General features: G+C 33.1%; 1 protein-coding gene across 8 annotated transcripts in view; it reads left to right on the forward strand.

Annotated features, from left to right (window-relative positions):
- Nucleotides 1–17,955, forward strand: part of NSD (Nuclear receptor binding SET domain protein) — a 33,024-nt gene that overhangs the window by 12,321 nt on the left and 2,748 nt on the right. For 5 of the 8 annotated variants that reach the window (XM_074113366.1, XM_074113365.1, XM_074113372.1 and 2 more), the window contains 22 exons: nt 162–429; nt 968–1,129; nt 2,219–2,540; nt 5,972–6,125; nt 6,357–6,487; nt 6,563–6,698; nt 6,801–6,987; nt 7,508–7,628; nt 7,836–8,942; nt 9,384–10,241; nt 10,711–10,818; nt 11,836–12,042; nt 12,291–12,419; nt 12,507–12,663; nt 12,779–12,932; nt 13,017–13,148; nt 13,651–13,796; nt 13,889–14,040; nt 15,729–15,885; nt 15,978–16,188; nt 17,267–17,510; nt 17,602–17,756. In XM_074113366.1, the coding sequence (XP_073969467.1) occupies nt 162–429; nt 968–1,129; nt 2,219–2,540; nt 5,972–6,125; nt 6,357–6,487; nt 6,563–6,698; nt 6,801–6,987; nt 7,508–7,628; nt 7,836–8,942; nt 9,384–10,241; nt 10,711–10,818; nt 11,836–12,042; nt 12,291–12,419; nt 12,507–12,663; nt 12,779–12,932; nt 13,017–13,148; nt 13,651–13,796; nt 13,889–14,040; nt 15,729–15,885; nt 15,978–16,188; nt 17,267–17,510; nt 17,602–17,756 (5,398 nt within the window). The remainder of the gene's footprint in view (nt 1–161; nt 430–967; nt 1,130–2,218; nt 2,541–5,971; nt 6,126–6,356; nt 6,488–6,562; nt 6,699–6,800; nt 6,988–7,507; nt 7,629–7,835; nt 8,943–9,383; nt 10,242–10,710; nt 10,819–11,835; nt 12,043–12,290; nt 12,420–12,506; nt 12,664–12,778; nt 12,933–13,016; nt 13,149–13,650; nt 13,797–13,888; nt 14,041–15,728; nt 15,886–15,977; nt 16,189–17,266; nt 17,511–17,601; nt 17,757–17,955) is intronic. The other 3 variants (XM_074113369.1, XM_074113370.1, XM_074113371.1) reach the window with 3 other exon arrangements.

Here is a 17,955-nt window from a genome sequence, read left to right on the forward strand (position 1 = left end):
CGAGACTTGGGTTGGTCCAGGAATAGTAATGCAATTGACAAGATGAGACTTTAAAGCCGTAGCATTCAAGAAGAGGCATTTCTTCAAGATAGCAGTTGGGGCTATCTTTGTAGTGCTTTAATATGTTATTGAGATCAGTAATTATTATTCCATTATTCCAGGTCTGAGAGGGTAAAATATTTTATGGAAGCATTTCCTCAGCCTATTACTCCAATCACCCAATCTCAGCAACCGTATGGACCGGCTACACCAGACAGTCGGACGCCAGTACCAGTCACTAGCGGCAAACGGGGTAGGAAATCTTTACAGTGGATCAAAGAAAATCAAGCTAAAACAGCGGCAAAAAAGAGAAAATCCGAATCCGCGCTTGGTGAAACTGATGTAAAAAAGTTTAGAATTGACATAAAAGAGGACTCTCTGGATGAAGAGGTAATTTAAGAAAACGATTTAAACTTGATGTCCCTAATTGCCCCTAAATCACGCATGGATAGCGGTTTCTCTCGCTATTGCTGAGGGTTTCTCCTTTCCTACTTTAATATTCTTAGATGATCAAGGAAATAATTCTGTGGCTTGGTGCAAGAAGTGCAAATGTCAAAAAAAAAGGATTACCAGTGTACATCCTCTTTGGTTTACCTGGAGGGGGGGAAATATTGATGCTAAATTTTGACATTGGCACTAGTAAGTTTTAGTAACTCAGTTATTACTTTGAACTTGACTTCGGCACTCCTTGCAAGAAAAATACTGATGGTTAATATATCAAAACAGATTATTTACTCATTTTTACCAAAATCTCACATTGGCACTTCTTGCAACAAGCTACAGAAATTATTTAGTAAACTTTATAACTTTGCTAACAAAAAAAAAATATATATATACCTATAACTAATAAGCAGCGAAAAATTTTAAAAATGTATTTTATATTATACATACGTAATTCATTTAGTAAATGTGCAACAACAATTACCAGGTGGACGCTCCAATTCATATTATCGAGAAGATAAAGGAGGAGCCAGAATCTGTCCAGAAAAAGATGGCAAAAAATAAACCAAGAAAGAATAGCAACAAAGGTAACAGCTCTCTAATGTCACCTCTTCAAACGGAATCAGAAGTGAATTTAACAAAGGTAAATGTTAGTATTTGTGAAATTTCATAAGTTATTGTAGTTTACCTCAGGTGTTTTTTTAACAAGTCCCGGTAGTGAAGTAATCTAGCTGTTTTTTTTTTTAAGAAATCTTAAAATCCCTGCGGACATTGCACCCTTACCTTACGAAGTACATTTTCTTGACACTCTGTCTTAACATACTGCAAACTTGACAAAATAGGTTCCACTGTTGAATCATTTAGATAGAAGTGTATTCATAGTCAAATCCTCTTAGCATTAACGATGGTACAAGACATGACGCTTGTCTAAATTCCGATTTGTCTTTCAATGATCGACAGTTGAGTAGCTCTAGTGCTGCAGTATTTTAATACTTAATGAAAACATATCAGAATAATTACATTCTAATATTAGAATGTAATTAAATTTTTAATTAATTCTCTAGTGTTGAAATGGAGTTTTTACAGGCTTTGGAGCTCTTTTATTATTACTTCGAATAAATCTTTCATATTGCTTGGTCCAAGGATATATTTTAAAACAGTTCTGGAAATTTCGATTAATTCATTCACTTTTTTAAAGTGTTTTTCATTTAAACCGTTTATCGATAGCATTTTAAGCTACATGTGTATTAGTTTGACAGGTGGTGTTACCTTTTGCCTTCCGGTCTGTAAGTTTACTGCAGAAAACATTTTGATTTAGTCTTCAGACTATAAAGTGGATTGTGCTGGTAGTGTTGCTTGTTTGAATGTTATCAGATAAGAATGAGTTTATCGCCGTTTTTAATGAGTCGATTATGGATAGCATCATTAGAGTTTTGTATGTATATTTAATACGGTATGCCTTAGTCTTGATTTTGAAACATAATATGGTGCGTCTGTAAAAATTGTCTTAATCTAATCGACTGCATAGTCCGAAGTGTTTTCTTTTAGTTAGTTAGTTTGTTAGTAAAAGATCGTCACTCTGCGGGTGTATTTAGCCTTTAAAATAGACGTTTCAGTTCTAATCGTTGGGTCCTTCTACTTTAGATGTTAGAATGACTTCATTCCTTGATCCTATCCTTGAGAAACTAGTGGTACTTAGGTTCATTCACTGAAAATAGTTTTTTTTTTTTTAAATTAGATAAAACAAGAAATTCCACCAAAGCGACCTCGTGGCAGGCCAAGAAAATATCCAAAACTGGAACCATCAGAGACACTAACACCTCCTTCTTCAGCGACCTCTACGCCTACACCCACGCCAACAACTACTGGTAAGAAAAAAGTTGGTAGAAAATCTCTGGGTGTAAACAGAAAAAGTGACACTCCCAACAATAGTGATACAAAAATTAGTAACAACGGAGAGAAAAAAACTCCACAGTCTTCATCGCAGTTACCACCTCAGGCGGCAACCACATCATTAGAACAGACATCGTTGGCCGCTTCTGACAGTTTTTTCCAACAAGGTAAGAGCCAAATTCAAGAACGTTACTTACGTTATCTCTAAAAAGAAAATTAAAATAACAAAATGTGGTTACATCCTCTGAGCTGGATTATATCGCGGATTATATCCGTCGTAACCCTGACTTCGATCCATTGTCAGATGATTAAGCAGTTTGGTATTAAGAATTTGACTTCCATTATGTTCCCGTCTTAGACTACACGATCTAACTGATTTAAAAACGTGTGTTTTTTCCTGTAAGTTTAGCTGTACTGTGGTTCTCGGCATCCGTGGACAATCGTGAAAGAATTCTTCGCGTATGTTGCCTTAAATTTAATTAATTAACCAATATAAATCTAGCAACAGCAATAATCACAATTTCCTTTACATCTGCAAGTTTACTTCAGCCAAAAACTGAGGCTACAGCGTCTTGTTTTCAGCATGTCAGTTATCGTTCTGTATTAAAACTGTCCGGTAGGACAGTTGTATAAGGGTTGACCATCAAAAACTGCACGAAAAAGCGTAACGTTGAAAAACACCCAACTTTGACAATTTTTTTCTCTTTTTCTATAAAAGATAAAATTCCCAAATTTTCTTTAAATTATAGGGCAAATCCTCCTTTATAACTGTAATTTTTTTGCAACCACCCAGATCTAATAGGTTTCGAGAAAAAAGTTGCCGAAAATGAGCAAAAACGGCTTTTTCAAAAAATGTTCTTGTTCTTGTTGTTGTTCTTGTTGTTGTTGTTGTTACCTTTTTTGTAAACAACGTAGCGCCTAAACGCGAGAACCGATTTTCATGAATGAGGTGTCATTCGATTCGGAATTTTATGTAGATGTGCCTTTTGGGGGTCTCGATGCTGTACATCGAATGGGAGAGGAGTTAGCCCCCTTTATGTAAGGCCCCCTCCAAAATTATTATTACTAATTACTCTGTAAATCTTGGCCCGATTTTGATAAAATTTGGTAGGGTGATAGGGTAAGGGCTCCCCTACGTAACATTAAAGCGACGATCAGCTCTTACACTTTTTAAGGGGAAGTATAGCAATCGTTGCAAATTATCGACACGTGATCCGATTTTCATGAATGAAGTGTCATTCGAATCGAAATTTTGTACAGATTTGCACTTTAAAAGTCTCGACGCCGAGCCTCATAAGGAGGGGAGTTCGCCCCACCCAAATAAGACCCTTTCTAAAACTATTATTACCAATATTTCTATAACGCTTAGTCCGATTTTGATAAAATTCAGCCCGAATAAGTGGTTAAAGCTCCTCTACGTGGCTGTGTAGTGCCATCTTGCTCTTACACCTACTAAGAGGAAGTACTGCAATCGTTTAAATTATCAATGAGTGAACCGATTTAAATCAATGAATTGTCGTTCGATTAAAAAATCTTTCCTCTTTGCCTTTTAGGGAGAAGTAATGCAATCGTAGTTTATTTTTCTTACTCCTCTTAAAAGGAAGTACTGAAATCGCAGTTTAATTTTGCTATTTACGCACAAATACCTTCCTATGTTATTCAAAACGCTTTTTCAAAAAAATTGTTATTGAGGATGGTTTGGGGGAACGCAACTATAATCTTTCTATAAAAAGATCTCTCCAGTGGTAGTTACGGTTCCGACTTAACACCTTATCAGATTATAATGATAGCATTGCTTATTCCAAATTTTAAAAAAATCTGTAAAGAAGATATGTAACTTTCTAAAATAGACAAAAAGGAAAATCTATCCAAAAGGTACAAAAATCTCCTTAACAAAAACTTACAGTTTAAAATGTTAAGTATAAGGGTTGATTAAACGCCAAAAGGTACACAAATCAGCGAGTACCCAACATTTCATTAATACTTCATTAATAGTCAAGTAATTCTACTGCATTAATTTTCATTAATAAGTTATTTTTTAGAATTTATTAGATGTCACAGACCCTTATGCTGGCCACTTCATTTATAATATTTTTTGTTATATTTATGATAAATCACATATATGTACATGCATGTTAAAGTAGAAAAAGACAAAGTTAGAGTCGGCTACTGTCTTGAATTCGTCTTACCGAAATATTCGTGAGCACAAATAACACACAGTTAGTAACAAGTAGATTATTCAACAATAATTATTCATTTCTCAATTGTAATTTAATTTAGACCCCCTTATTTTACTTACGATATAGTAAAAAATACAGGAATAATTAGATGTCCTAAAAATATGCATATCTTATTTACTTTATATTACATATATACAACATTGTGGAATGAATACCTAGATGGAGAATGTAATTGAAGAAAACTATATTATTTGCGATAAAGCCAGATAATTATTACCTATTATTATAAACGTTTGGACTACTACATAAAATAACAATTACTTTAATCGAAGAATGAACTTAAACCGACGATTTTTATTTAAAAATAAAAATAAATAAATAAAATAAACAAAATCATTGATGTATGTTGGTGTAAGCATTTTTTTAAACAAGGTTTTGAATTTTTTAGCCTCATAATTTTTTTTTATTTTTTATAAGGTTTTTCTTTTTAACCTGTGATTAATAGTTTGATTATTATAGATAAATAGATATTACAGTCAATCTACAGTGCTACTTGAACATATATTTTGTAGATGAAAATGGCCAGCATAAGGTCTGTGACATCTAATAAATTCTAAAAAATAACTTATTAATGAAAATTAATGCAGTAGAATTACTTGACTATTAATGAAGTATTAATGAAATGTTGGGTACTCGCTGATTTGTGTACCTTTTGGCGTTTAATCAACCCTTATACTTAACATTTTAAACTGTAAGTTTTTGTTAAGGAGTTTAGTAAATATGCAGTTCTTCTTCTGTTCTTTTCATTTCCCTCTATCCTGGCAGAAAAAAAAACCTCGCAGTTTTTATATTTAATTTTAAATAAGTACATGGTCTTGTTCTTATAAATTTATAATTTCTAAACCAAGATATAAGAGCAATTTTTGTTCAAAGTTTGAGAAGTGTTTTGGGCCCACTATGCATAAGACTTCATTTCTTACAAAACTTGCGACACTCTTTCCTTGCTAGAGTTTTTGAACGTTTGAAACCTTCATCAATAACTCAACTGTTTACCTCCTTACCGTCAACTAATTTATACTGTTTCCTCTGCCTTTACATTTCCATAAATATTGGCATGACCCGTGGAAGCCATTGTATGACAGTAAATTGCCTTTACAGATTTAAAAAAATGATTTGCAGTTATTTGTACTATTTATACAAATGTTCATTACTGTATTACACAGTATTCACGCATTTGAACATTTGTTTGTAATTATACTTGAACACACATTAAATTGTCTTTAAGTTATTAAGAATTTTATAAATTTTAAATTCTTTATTCACAAAACTAGTTGAAGCTAGATCACATTAACCTATTTCAAAAAAATCTCTTTTGTCTTTAAAATTAAAATATAACTGTGATTAATTATGATTTTTAGAAAGAAAGAAATCCAAATTAGGACCTGGCTTTGCTTCATTTTGTGAAAAACATTTTGACCAGGTGGCCGATGAAGATCCCTCATTAACGGCGAATGATGTTAACAAATATTTAGAGAAAATGTGGTTACAGTTATCAGATGCTGTTAAGGCTAGGTAATTATTCTTTTATGTAACAATTTTTAGAAAATTTAAGGAAATTGATTAGGTTTTTTTAAAGTGATAATAGCAACCTCCCTTGATATAAAGGTTGCCTAGGCATTCTTTTGTAGGGAGATCTTGTTTGTAAAGTGAGTGAAGTGACAAATTTTCAGTGTCGAAGTTTTGACCGAATAAAGGCTACATATAATATATTCAAACAATTATTCTGTAAATTACTTTTTGTAGGTATCGTTCGAAAATACAAGAAGAAATTGATGTAGAGAGCGAATCAGACACAGAGACTGACGATAGACCCTCTCCCCCTCAAATTGTCACTCCTGGAGGTAGTAATAACAATAAACCCATCAATAAAAGAGGTAATTATTATAATAAAACAAAAAATTTATCTTTCCTTGCCCTGAGACAAAAATATAATAATAATTTTATTATAGGAGTAGCTTTGTTCAGCGGTGTCAAGTCGGAGAAAGTATGCAGTATTTGCTTTAAGAGCAGTGAAGCTGGAGAAGTCATTAAATGTAAAGGATCCTGTTGTAATTATTTCCATCTTGAGTGTTCTACACGGCCAAGGTTAATAATTTCTTTTCATTACTTATTTATTTATTGCAATTAACATTCTCTTAATAAAAATAGTTTGTTAACAAAAAAAAAAAAAATTAATTTGGTAAGCAGATACCAGCAATCCAGATTTGGACGTCAAAAGACCAAAAAGAAAGGTAAAAGAGGACGACCTCGAACTGTTAATAAGCTAGAGATGAAAGAAGAAGACTTGTCATTGTCTGAAGAGGCTAACGTTAGTAAACAGTCCGAGAGTACGTTAAGACAAGCTAATGGCGATTTAGATGAAAATTTAACAAAGGTTTGTGCTAATTTTTGTAGTGTTTTCATTTATTTTTTTTTACTTTATCCTACTACATACAGTAAAGAGAAGTATTGCGATCGTTTCATATTGAATGTTTATGGGAAGCACATGTTTTGCGGCGTTCCTGTGTCAAGAGAGATCTATAAGATCTCGTATCTATTTTGAAGAGCCATCAAACGTTAACTGATCGCTATATATCTGCATCTTTTATTGGGAATATTTCTCATGAGAAAACAAACAAAAAGAAAACATTTCAAGTCTATTCATGGAGAGAAAAAGTCGATGGATTTGCCTGTAAATGCCATCTAAATATAAATAAATTTTCTATGATCTACACCGATATAAAAGAGGATTAAATGAGTTTCTAAAATTTCGAGTTTGTAGAAGATAATGGCATGATCGGAGTTTCGAATTCTCTGTTAGATTTTCTTCAGCAGTTATCTCGAAACCACTAAGCGTATATAAATGTTTTATAATTACTAATAATGTTAATTTTTTTTTTTAAATTTATTTTTAGCAGAACACTTTAACTGATGAAGATTTAGTCTGCATTAATGGAGAACCGTGCACAAAATTAAGTGCTGCAGGTGATGAAACTAACTTAGCTGCAAGTCTTCCATTAACGCCCTCAGTTCCAGGTTTGTATCTTTGGATTAGACAATTTTAATCATACAATCAATAAAAACTTGATTCGTGCTCTTGTTCATAATCTTGGCAGAGACCATTACGCCAAACTTCCTTCCTCGTATCTTGGCACCTTGAATGATGTCAGCTTCCTGGTGTTTGACTCTAGCATTTTCTTTCCCCACATTCCTCTTAAATAAAACTATTTCCTCTTGTTTTAGAACAAAAATCTTCAAAGCAAGGCACTGCCAGCGAAGAGAAACACAAAAATTCCCAAAAGGAAAATATCAAAGAAACTGCTACCAAAGAAGAGGAGGATGAAGATCTACAGGAGATAACAGAATTTGACGATAAAACACCGAAGAAAATAAATACAAGTGAAAAGGAATCCGTAGAAATAGAAAAAAGTAATAAAAAAGAAGATACTGCACAAAATGAGGTAATAAAAAATGATAAGAAACAGGTTGAAGTGGATAAAAGCAACAAGGAATCTGAGAAAGCAGTAAAAAGTAATGAAAAAGTTGAGGAAGCTGAGAAAAACAATAAAAAACAGAAGGAAGAGAAAATTAGTGATAAGAAAACAGAAGAAGCGAAAGTAAGTGATAAAAAATTAGATGAAGAACAAGTATGTGACAAGAAACAGGATGAAACGTTAAATAGTGTCAAGAAATCTGAAGAAGTGGCAAAAAATAGGGAAAAGAAATTTGTGAAAGAGGAGAATGTGAAAGTGGACGACATGAAGAAAAGTTATAAGAAAACAGAAGGCATGGACAAAAGTAGTAAAACATTGGTGGAAATAGAGGAGTCAAAAGTCAAGAAACTAGATGGTGGGAGAAACAATGATGATAAATCCGAGGATGTTGAGAAATCTGCGGAAGTAGAGAAAAATGATTTAAAACTGGACGAAAAGCAGAAAAGTGATAAGAAAACAACGAAGGAAGTGGAAATACTAGATAAAAAACAGGACAATATAAAAAATAGTGCTAAAAATTCCGAAGAAGTGGAAAAAAGTGTCAAGAAATCTAACAAAGAGGAGAAAAGTGATAAAGTAACTGTGAAAAGTGATAAGAAAAGTGGGAAAGTGGAAAAAAGAATTACAAAAGTGGATAAAATGAAAAGATGTGATAAGAAACCTGAGAAAATAGTAAAAAGTTGTAAGATATCTGAGAAGAAAGATGTAAAGAAAGCTGAGCTAGTTAAAGGAAGTGATAAAAAACAGGAAGTGATTGAACAGTGTTTTGAAAAACCGGAAATATTGGAAAAAGCTGATGAAGAACCAATGGAAGTTACAGAAACGGTGGCTGAAGAAAATGAAATTATAGTAGAAGGTAAGTAGTAGTAGATCAGAAAGATTCCATAGTTTTATTTATATCTCTTAGACGTGTCTCATTAGAGAAAAGTTTTTGAGAAAAATCGTGTAAATTTACAAAATTTTCTGCAATTTAATGAAAACAAAACTTTTCAATCTCAAGTACTTGTAACATTTCAGTAAATCCAGTGTTTAATTTTTTGGGGGGAATTTAAATTTATAAAGGATTAAGGGGGCGGCGTACCTTTAAACCTCTCTCTCTCACACACATAGCCTCTCTTTCTTTCTAATGTCCCTTTATCATTTTTAAATACTTTTGTTGATGCCAGTATAAGTGCCCAACCTGTAGGTTAAAAATCCTTAAAAATCAATTTCTGAAAAAAATAAATCATTAAATGAGTGAATTTGGTGTGAAAATTTCACAATAACTATTTTTTTAAATAACGTTTTATGTTAACAGATAAAATGGATGAAGATAGCCAGTCAGAATCGAATCTAGTTATAAATGAGAGCAGTAATGATGAAGACGTTGAGATGCAATCAGTAGAAGAAGCTACACCCATCCAAGAAAAAGAAGATGCAGAGGTATCTTCAAGAAAGGTGGATACAGAAAAGTGTAAGGAAAAGTCGAATTCTAATGAAAAACTGGAAGTTTCTTTAACGGACAAATCTAGAATCACGAACAAAGAGAAAGAAAATCTGCCATCTCCTGAAAAAGTGGACGAATCGTCGACCAAAGATGATAAAGTGGAAAAAGAAGATACGTGTGAAAAATCAACTGTAGACAGTAAAAAGCTAACTGAAAATAGCAAGGAAGAAGCAACGAAAATAGAAGGTGAAGTTGTAGAACAGACGCAGGCAAATAAGGATTCAGGTGAAAAGGGATCTGCAAGTAAAGAAAAACAAGTTGAAGTAGATGGTTCAGAAAAAGAAACTTCGGAGAAAAACAACGCAGAAACTAAGAAAATTGCCAAAGATAAAGAAACAGAACGGCAAGTTCAATCTGATGAAACTTTACTAGAACCCAAACAAGAAGATGATAGCCTAACTGAAAAAGAAGACCCTGATTTACTTGAAAAAGATTTAAAAATGTCAGAAGATGAGGACAGTATAATTAAATCTACCATTAAGGAGGATCCTCTAGTTGAACAAGTTATGGACAACAATAAAGTTGAAGGAAATGTTGACGGTGAGGTCAAGTTGGAAGGTCTTAAGTTACAAGATCTGAAGAGCGACAAAAGGGAATCAGCAAATGATGATAAACAGTCCGTAGATTCAGACAAGAGTAATGATAAACAATCTATTGATTCTGATAAAAGTAAGTGGTTTTTTTTTTTAAAGTTTTATATTTTTAAAATGATTAAAATTTTATACCAGATAATTTGTTGATCCTGAAGTTGCCTTGGATATGATTTAGTTATGTTAGGTTAGGTAATGCATGTTATCCAGATTTCCAGAAATTTAATTTGTGGGTAATTTAAGTATTTTTTAAGTTACCAAGTAAATATTTCTTAGGAATCTTGCAAAGTCTAAAGTAATCACCTGAAAGTATCCATTTTGAATTCCTGTTTACGAACAAATTATTTTTTTTATAAAATTGGTCTGTGAGTGTAACATTAATGCACACACGTAAGTTCTAGTTTCTAAAACTAAGTTCACTCGCCCAAAGAACCTAGAAGTGCTTCAATGAGATATATCAACTGAATATATATACATATGTAGGGTTCATCCAGGAGTTCTTTTCTCCTAAATGAACTCGTGTCTAATTTTGGTTTTCCTTATTACAGGTCAGACAGGTAAATCAGGATGGATGTGCAACCTGTGTGTGGAAGGAAAGGATGGCCCTTGTTTTATCTGCGGAGTAGATACTGGCGATCTCATTAAATGTAGTACAAGTGAGCAAATTTTTCATTGTAATGTAGCTTTTTTGACGTCCTATTTCTAGAATCTTGGTTAGAATGGTAGTAACTATTCTTATGTACATTTCCTTTAATAGCCGTCTGCTGAAAATCGGCATAAAACAAATAAAATATTAATATAATAGTAACAAAAAATATATAAATTAAAATTATCTTTATAAAAAAAAAATTGTTAATTATATCTCGGACATGTGAAGAAGAAACCCAATTCTTTTAAGAACTCCTATTCCCCCTTTAACGCCTGGGTGACTGCTCAGGTTCTCCAAAGAGAACCCCCCAAGAAAGAGTTATCCAAGTATGGGATTTTCAGTTCCTGTGTTTTTGGTGCCCCTTCCAATGCCTTCCCCAGAAAAATTCTGGAATGGGGCAGTCGGCAGTCAAGAATAGCCAATGAAATTAATTAAAATTAATTCAAAAATGAATAATGTATTTCTAATTCTTGTAATTATAAGTTAATAATTCAACTTAAAATTTTGTTTAATAATGATATGTTCTTATCTACATATATCATTAACATTATTTACTGTGGAATTCGTTAGTACCTGTTGCGTATAAAACACTCGTAAAATAGATTTTATATTTCATTCATATTTGTTATGCTCTCGTTTAATGATGAATAATTTTCTTATTTGTCAACATCCAAATCTTTCTCTTTTCGCTTTTTTATCTCATGAAGAAATATATTTAGCCAAAAATGTTGGCCAAAAGATTTATTTCTTTCAAAAACTTAACCAAAACTCGAAGGTTCCAAAAGAAATAATAACTACTTATAAACAACTGCTTCTAATACTCTTAATTTCAAACAATGCCTGGTACAAAACAATTGCATTGAAGTTTTTCTATATTTAAGAGAAAAAAAAATTCTTTTTTAGTATGAAAACAAGTTTTTATATAACACTGTCATTTTGATTTTCTTAAAAACGTTTTTTAGAACCATTTATTTAAATAATAATAATAAATAACACTAAATTTTTGTATTTCTACTTTTTGTAGCCTACTGTGGAAAAGTTTACCATTTGAAGTGTTTAGCCAGTTGGCCTCAAAGGCAAATTGGCCAGGGTGCCAAAGGAAGACTGATCCTGTATTGTCCACAGCATACGTGTCACACGTGTATATCGGATAATCCTGCCGTTCATACGGCCAGATTCAGCAGTGATAAGTTGGTGCGCTGTGTGGCCTGCCCTTCGTCATATCACTATGGTAACCAGTCATTGTTTACTTTTACGCCTAGTTTAAAAGAGAGGGAAATCATTTCCACGTCAGATTTAGATTTATTTTGTTTCTAACCTAAAGGTATATTGTCATGAAAATTATTTCCGTTGAAAATACATTTAGATAATAAAACTATTGAACTATAAAACTAATAACTATACTCCTAAAGTTTATTTTTATCGTTTGCTAAGTATACGGTGCACATTGAATGAAGTTTAAATTTTCCAAACGAACAGGTAATTATTGCATCCCAGCTGGTTCAGAATTATTGAGTACAACGCAGATGATCTGTCCAAGACATTATGTTCCTTTAAAGGATTCCCTACCACATTTGAATGCAAGTTGGTGTTCAATTTGTGCAATCGGTAAGTGTTGTTACTTTGTAGCAATTATTATAATAGATTTTGGAAAAAATTTGTAACTTTTTTCAGCATTTATTTTGTAATTTGCAGGAGGATCCTTGATTTGTTGCGATTCATGTCCAAACAGTTTCCATGCTGAGTGTCTTAAAATTGATCCACCTGAGGGTTCGTTTATCTGTGAAGATTGTGAAACTGGTCGGATACCTTTGTATGGTGAAGTGGTTTGGGTGAAATTAGGTGCTTATAGGTGGGTGCTTTTTTTGTATTCCCTACACAACTCCCTACTACCCTAAGCAAGTAATACTTTATAAGAATTGAAATTTTTAACTGATAAATTTTTTTCTGAATTGTTTTTTTTAAAGATGGTGGCCAGCGAAAATTTTATATCCAATGGAAGTACCGGAAAACATACGAACTATGAGTCATGCACCAGTTGGTGAATTTGTAGTGGAATTTTTTGGTTCGCATGATTATTTCTGGATAAATAGAGGACGAGCATTTTTCTATCATGAAGGGGTGAATAAAATTTTTAATTATAACTGGTTGTTACGATAATTCATATTTTTCACTGTAGGAAAATATCTGTTATTTTTTTCATAGGATGGCGCTAATATTCTGTGTAAAAATCGAGTAGATGAACTGTTTAAACTTGGAATGAATGAAGCGTCCGAAGCGTTCAGACAGTACCAAGAAGAACGTGAATCTAGAGAGGCCAACTGTAGACCATCCATGGTGAGATTATAAATTAATTAAATGGGTAGTCAGTCATATAAAAGCCCTTCTTTTTGGCTAACCTTCAAGTATCTAATACTTACTTACATTAGAGAAACTGCCAATTTAAGAGTTGTCCCTAATTATTTCAAGTGAAATATTGTTTAAACCTCATACTTTCCTAGAAAAGTCTGCGCTGTTTGAAAAAATAATAATAATACAATGCGGTTAGCGTACTGGACTCCCACACGGAGGTCCCGGGTTCGAATCCAGTTGCTGACCCTTAGATTTTCTCTTTCTAGGAGCTTCTTACAGCTCACTGTCCGGTGATGGGACAGTGTTGTCTGTAACGAGAGAACACTGACCGGAGGCCGGCAGTGCACTGGAAAAAGCTCCGGGCGCCAATAACCTGTTAGAGTATTGACGCGCCTTAAATCATTAATGAAATAAAATAATAATAATACAAAAAATATATATTTCGTTTTTACAAAATTAATGGTTAAAAAATTTAAAATTCAAACAGAAACCACCGAAATACGTGAAAATACAAACTAATAAACCATATGGAACGCTGAGATCTGCTGAGAGCGACGTTGCTAGTATGACAGCTTGTGAATGTGATCCGGAAAAGGAGAATCCGTGCGGCCGGAATTCGGATTGTATTAACAGGTATGAAAAGAAGTCAAGTAGAAAAATTTTGTTTGTGAAGCATTATTCTTATTATTATTATTTAAAAAAAATTAATTTTCTTCTAATTTCAGATTGTTAATGGTTGAATGCAATCCACAAATATGTCCGGCTGGTGAAAAATGCCAAAATCAAAACTTTGAGAAACGATTTTACCCACCGCTTACACCATTTAAGACTGAAACGAGAGGTTGGGGCCTCAAAACGTTGGTACCTTTAAAGAAAGGTAATCTGAAATTTTCCATCTAGTTTTCTCCATTGATCCTGAAATGATGAAGAGTTGGATTTTTTTTAAATGTTCCATTTATTGAATTTGTACATAGTAATTGTAATTTCAGAAATGTATTTTGTTAATTTATTATAAAATGGGGCAAACTCTCCTCCTAAGAATTTACCATCGAGTAACTACCGTATCTAAAATTTCAAATTGAAAGACAATTAATTCATTAAAATCCGTTCGTACGTCGATAATTTGAACGATTTGCATAACTTCCTCTTAGTAGGTGTAAGAGCATGATGGCACTTTAGAGTCATGTAGGGAAGCTTTAACCTAATTTAGCTTTGCTAAATTTGAGGAAAATCGGATTTAGCGTTGTAGAAAGATTAGTACGTAGCGTCGAGACCTCTAAAAATGCAAATCTTAAATCACTTTTTGAACCAAATAAACATTTAAGATAAAATTCAGTTAGAGTAGAGCCTGAGAAGGAGTAGTTGTAGGTGGAATTACGCTCCTTTCAAGAGGGCGTTGGTGTACTCGGAGTTCTAAAAGATGTATCCGGTACCGCTGCATTCCCCACAGATGGTGGACAGATTTTCTTTAAATTTTTAATTCTTGTCCCATGCTATTTAGAGCTAATTGCTGTAGGTGAAAGGTTTTTTTCATTTTCTGAAAATTATACATCTAGGGTGCGTTCCACTTGGCGACCACAACGACCACGACCACGACCGCGATTTTGCCCGTTCCACTTGCTTGTGGGCGTTGCGATCGAAAACCCAAGTGGAACGGACTGTGGGCGTTTTAACCGTCCATGTAAACATTACATATGGCGGCTTCGAAAATAAGTTAAAAGCTTGAAGAGGTTATTTATTAATTTAAACCCCATTTATAAGCAGTTATAATAAACTTTATTAATTATTGGTAAAGTTGACTTATATTAAAAGAATATATATAATTCAATTTTGTATATTACATTTTAGTGGAGTATTTATAAAATTTACGTTTAAATAAAATTAAAATGTCTTTTGTGGCAACAGTTGGATATTTATTAATAATGCTTTAGAAAGTTCTTTATCTAGTTCCGATTAGAGTGGAATGTAATTTTACAAAATCGCAATGATAAAAAGCGAAAACTTAGGCCACGTATTATTAGCTATCAGAGTAATTGATCTTTATTCAAATGAAGAATTTAAAAGTTATTTCAGGTAAATGATTTGGTGTTATTCAGTGATTTAGTGTGTAAAGGGATAAGTAATTATTTATTTATTTATTTTTTGGAGACTTTCGAGAAACACATTCTATTATTTACATGAAATAATACTTTCATTTACATGAGATAATTTTTTCGGTCGCCATATTTTGTTTTAAAAATTGCGCCAACTCTGAACGCCCACTTCGACCCAGCTCTATAGATGGGGCGTTGTGGTCGTTGTGTGGGCGAAAATAATGACGTCATTAGTGACGTTTTCGCCACGACCACAACGACCGCGGTCGCCAAGTGGAACGCCTGAAAGTATGTTTTGGTCGTTGTGGTCGCCAAGTGGAACGCACCCCTAGAAGACTTGCCAAATAACCTCTACAAATAGCGGATATTATTTGTAGCTAAATAATATTCTGCGTATTATTATATAAGAAGAAAATCTGATTAAAACCTCCTTTTTAACTTGTAACAAATATTATTAATGCAAACTTTCCAGGAGATTTCGTCATAGAATATGTCGGTGAGATGATCGACGAAGAAGAATACAAGAGGAGAGTGATTAGAAAACAGAAAAATAAAGATGAAAACTACTATTTCCTTACAATTGATAAAGATCGGATGCTGGATGCTGGCCCAAAAGGAAATATGGCTAGGTTAGTTGTGTCGAAGTTTTAAACATTAATAAATCTCATTAAAAGGAAAGTTTAAAATTTCCATTTTTTTGTTTTGTTTATTATTTTACCAGATTTATGAACCATTCATGTAATCCAAATTGTGAAACTCAAAAATGGACGGTGAATGGTGACACACGTGTTGGTTTGTTCACATTAGCAGATATAGAAGCTGGCATGGAGCTGGTATTTAATTATAATTTAGAAACCATTGGCAATACAAGAGTGGACTGTAAGTGTGGAGCGCCGTCTTGTGGAGGTTATATTGGCGCTAAGGCTATAAAGGTAATTTTAATCGATATTTTGTTTTTTTTTTTAGAAAACTCGAATTTCATATTTATATATTAATCGATTTTTTTTTTTTTTTAGATAACTCGAATTTCATATTTATATATTAATCGATTTTTTAGAAAACTCGTATTTCATATTTATAAAGACTTTTACTTATGAGCTAATTTATTTCACATTTATATAGCGTTTGAAATATTTATTATGTATACATGCATACTAATATTAATAGTGGAGGAACCAGCCAAAAGTGCACTTTCTGTCACTCTCTATTTCTTGAAATGAGGCCATTGAAAGCTTGAAGCGTTGAAATGGGTTGTCTAGGATGGGTTCAGGAAGAGAAGTTAAGTTATATTTAGAGTTGGAGAGGTTTTGTGAACTTTCTACATCAGAATGAGAAAAAATTAGTGTTTATAATGGGATTTTAAAGTAGCTGTAAATGAATATATAGGTTTCGTGACCGTAAATTGTTAAACTTAGAATTCTAGGTTAGCGAGAAATCGGTCAAATAAAAAACAAACTCGTCTCTTTGCCAACGTTTCGACAAATATATTGTCCTCTTCAGGGCGTGGCTATGCGGGTTGGTTGAGTTACAGAAACTGTGACTCAAAAGCAAAGAGAAGAGTTTGTTTTTTATTTGACCGATTCCTCGCTAACCTAGAATTCTAAGTATAGCTGTAAATGTTTTGGTAAAAAGACTGATATGAGTTCTAAAATAATCATTTGTTTAGAAATGTCAGATTGGATCGATTATCGTTTCCGATTCGCACTACCGTTGTGTAGTGTCTGTAGTGATGACGGAAACATAAGTGAAATCGAAATTTGCACCAAACTTAGTTTATCTAGCTTTGATAAAGGATGTAAGTTTGGGATACGATATACATGCATGCTTCGGCGATAAATTCAACGATATTCAGCACTGCAAATCTAATCATCTTTTCCAATTTTATAATTTAGTATGTTTTTCTGTATTAGATGAGAAAAGCTTAAAACATTAAAGTGTGGTGATGAAACCATGAAATATATTAGCGAATTTCCACGAAATGCTTACCTGCTTTTTGGTACTTGTTTACAGCCAGAAGAGAAGAAAACAACGGTGACCACTAACAGTAAGAAGAAAAAACAACCAAAGAAATCTGTAGGTAATGGAAGTTCTAGTAATAAAAGTTCATCAACCTCCAGCAGCAGCAGCAGTACCAAAGTCACGGAGAACACTTGCTTCACCTGCGGCGAAGGTGGCGAACTACTATTGTGCGATCACAGTTCTTGTCCTAAAGCGTACCATTTGGACTGTCTGGGTCTCACTAAACATCCTCCTGGTAAGCGGGGAATAATTTGTCTCTTATTATCTTGATTACTGAATCTTGAGCCAAAACCATTCATTCCTATCTCATTCGTTAATGATTACAGGTAACTGGGAATGTCCTCGACATGTTTGTAGCATATGCTCCAGCACAAAGGTTCAAAGGTGTACACATTGCATTAACTCTTATTGTGACAAACATGCTGAAGGTAATATAACCCTGCACAGATCTCATGGTCTAGTCTGCTTCAGTTGTACGCCTGTAAGTTTATTCAATTTAGTTTTATTTAAAACTTTATTAATATTATATTTTAGTCGTAAATGAAAAACAATGAACAACACTCCATTCATTGTACTCACGCAGATCTATAAAAAAGATATCTCCGGTATTAAGTATCAACAGAGGATGTCTGCCACAATAAGATTTTAGTAAAAAAAAAAAAAAATCGGCCTAGCTAAAG

Source organism: Rhodnius prolixus, unplaced genomic scaffold, assembly GCF_049639745.1.
Source record: "Rhodnius prolixus isolate KJV_2025 unplaced genomic scaffold, Rpr scaffold_7, whole genome shotgun sequence".
NCBI classification, from domain to species: Eukaryota; Metazoa; Arthropoda; class Insecta; order Hemiptera; family Reduviidae; genus Rhodnius; species Rhodnius prolixus.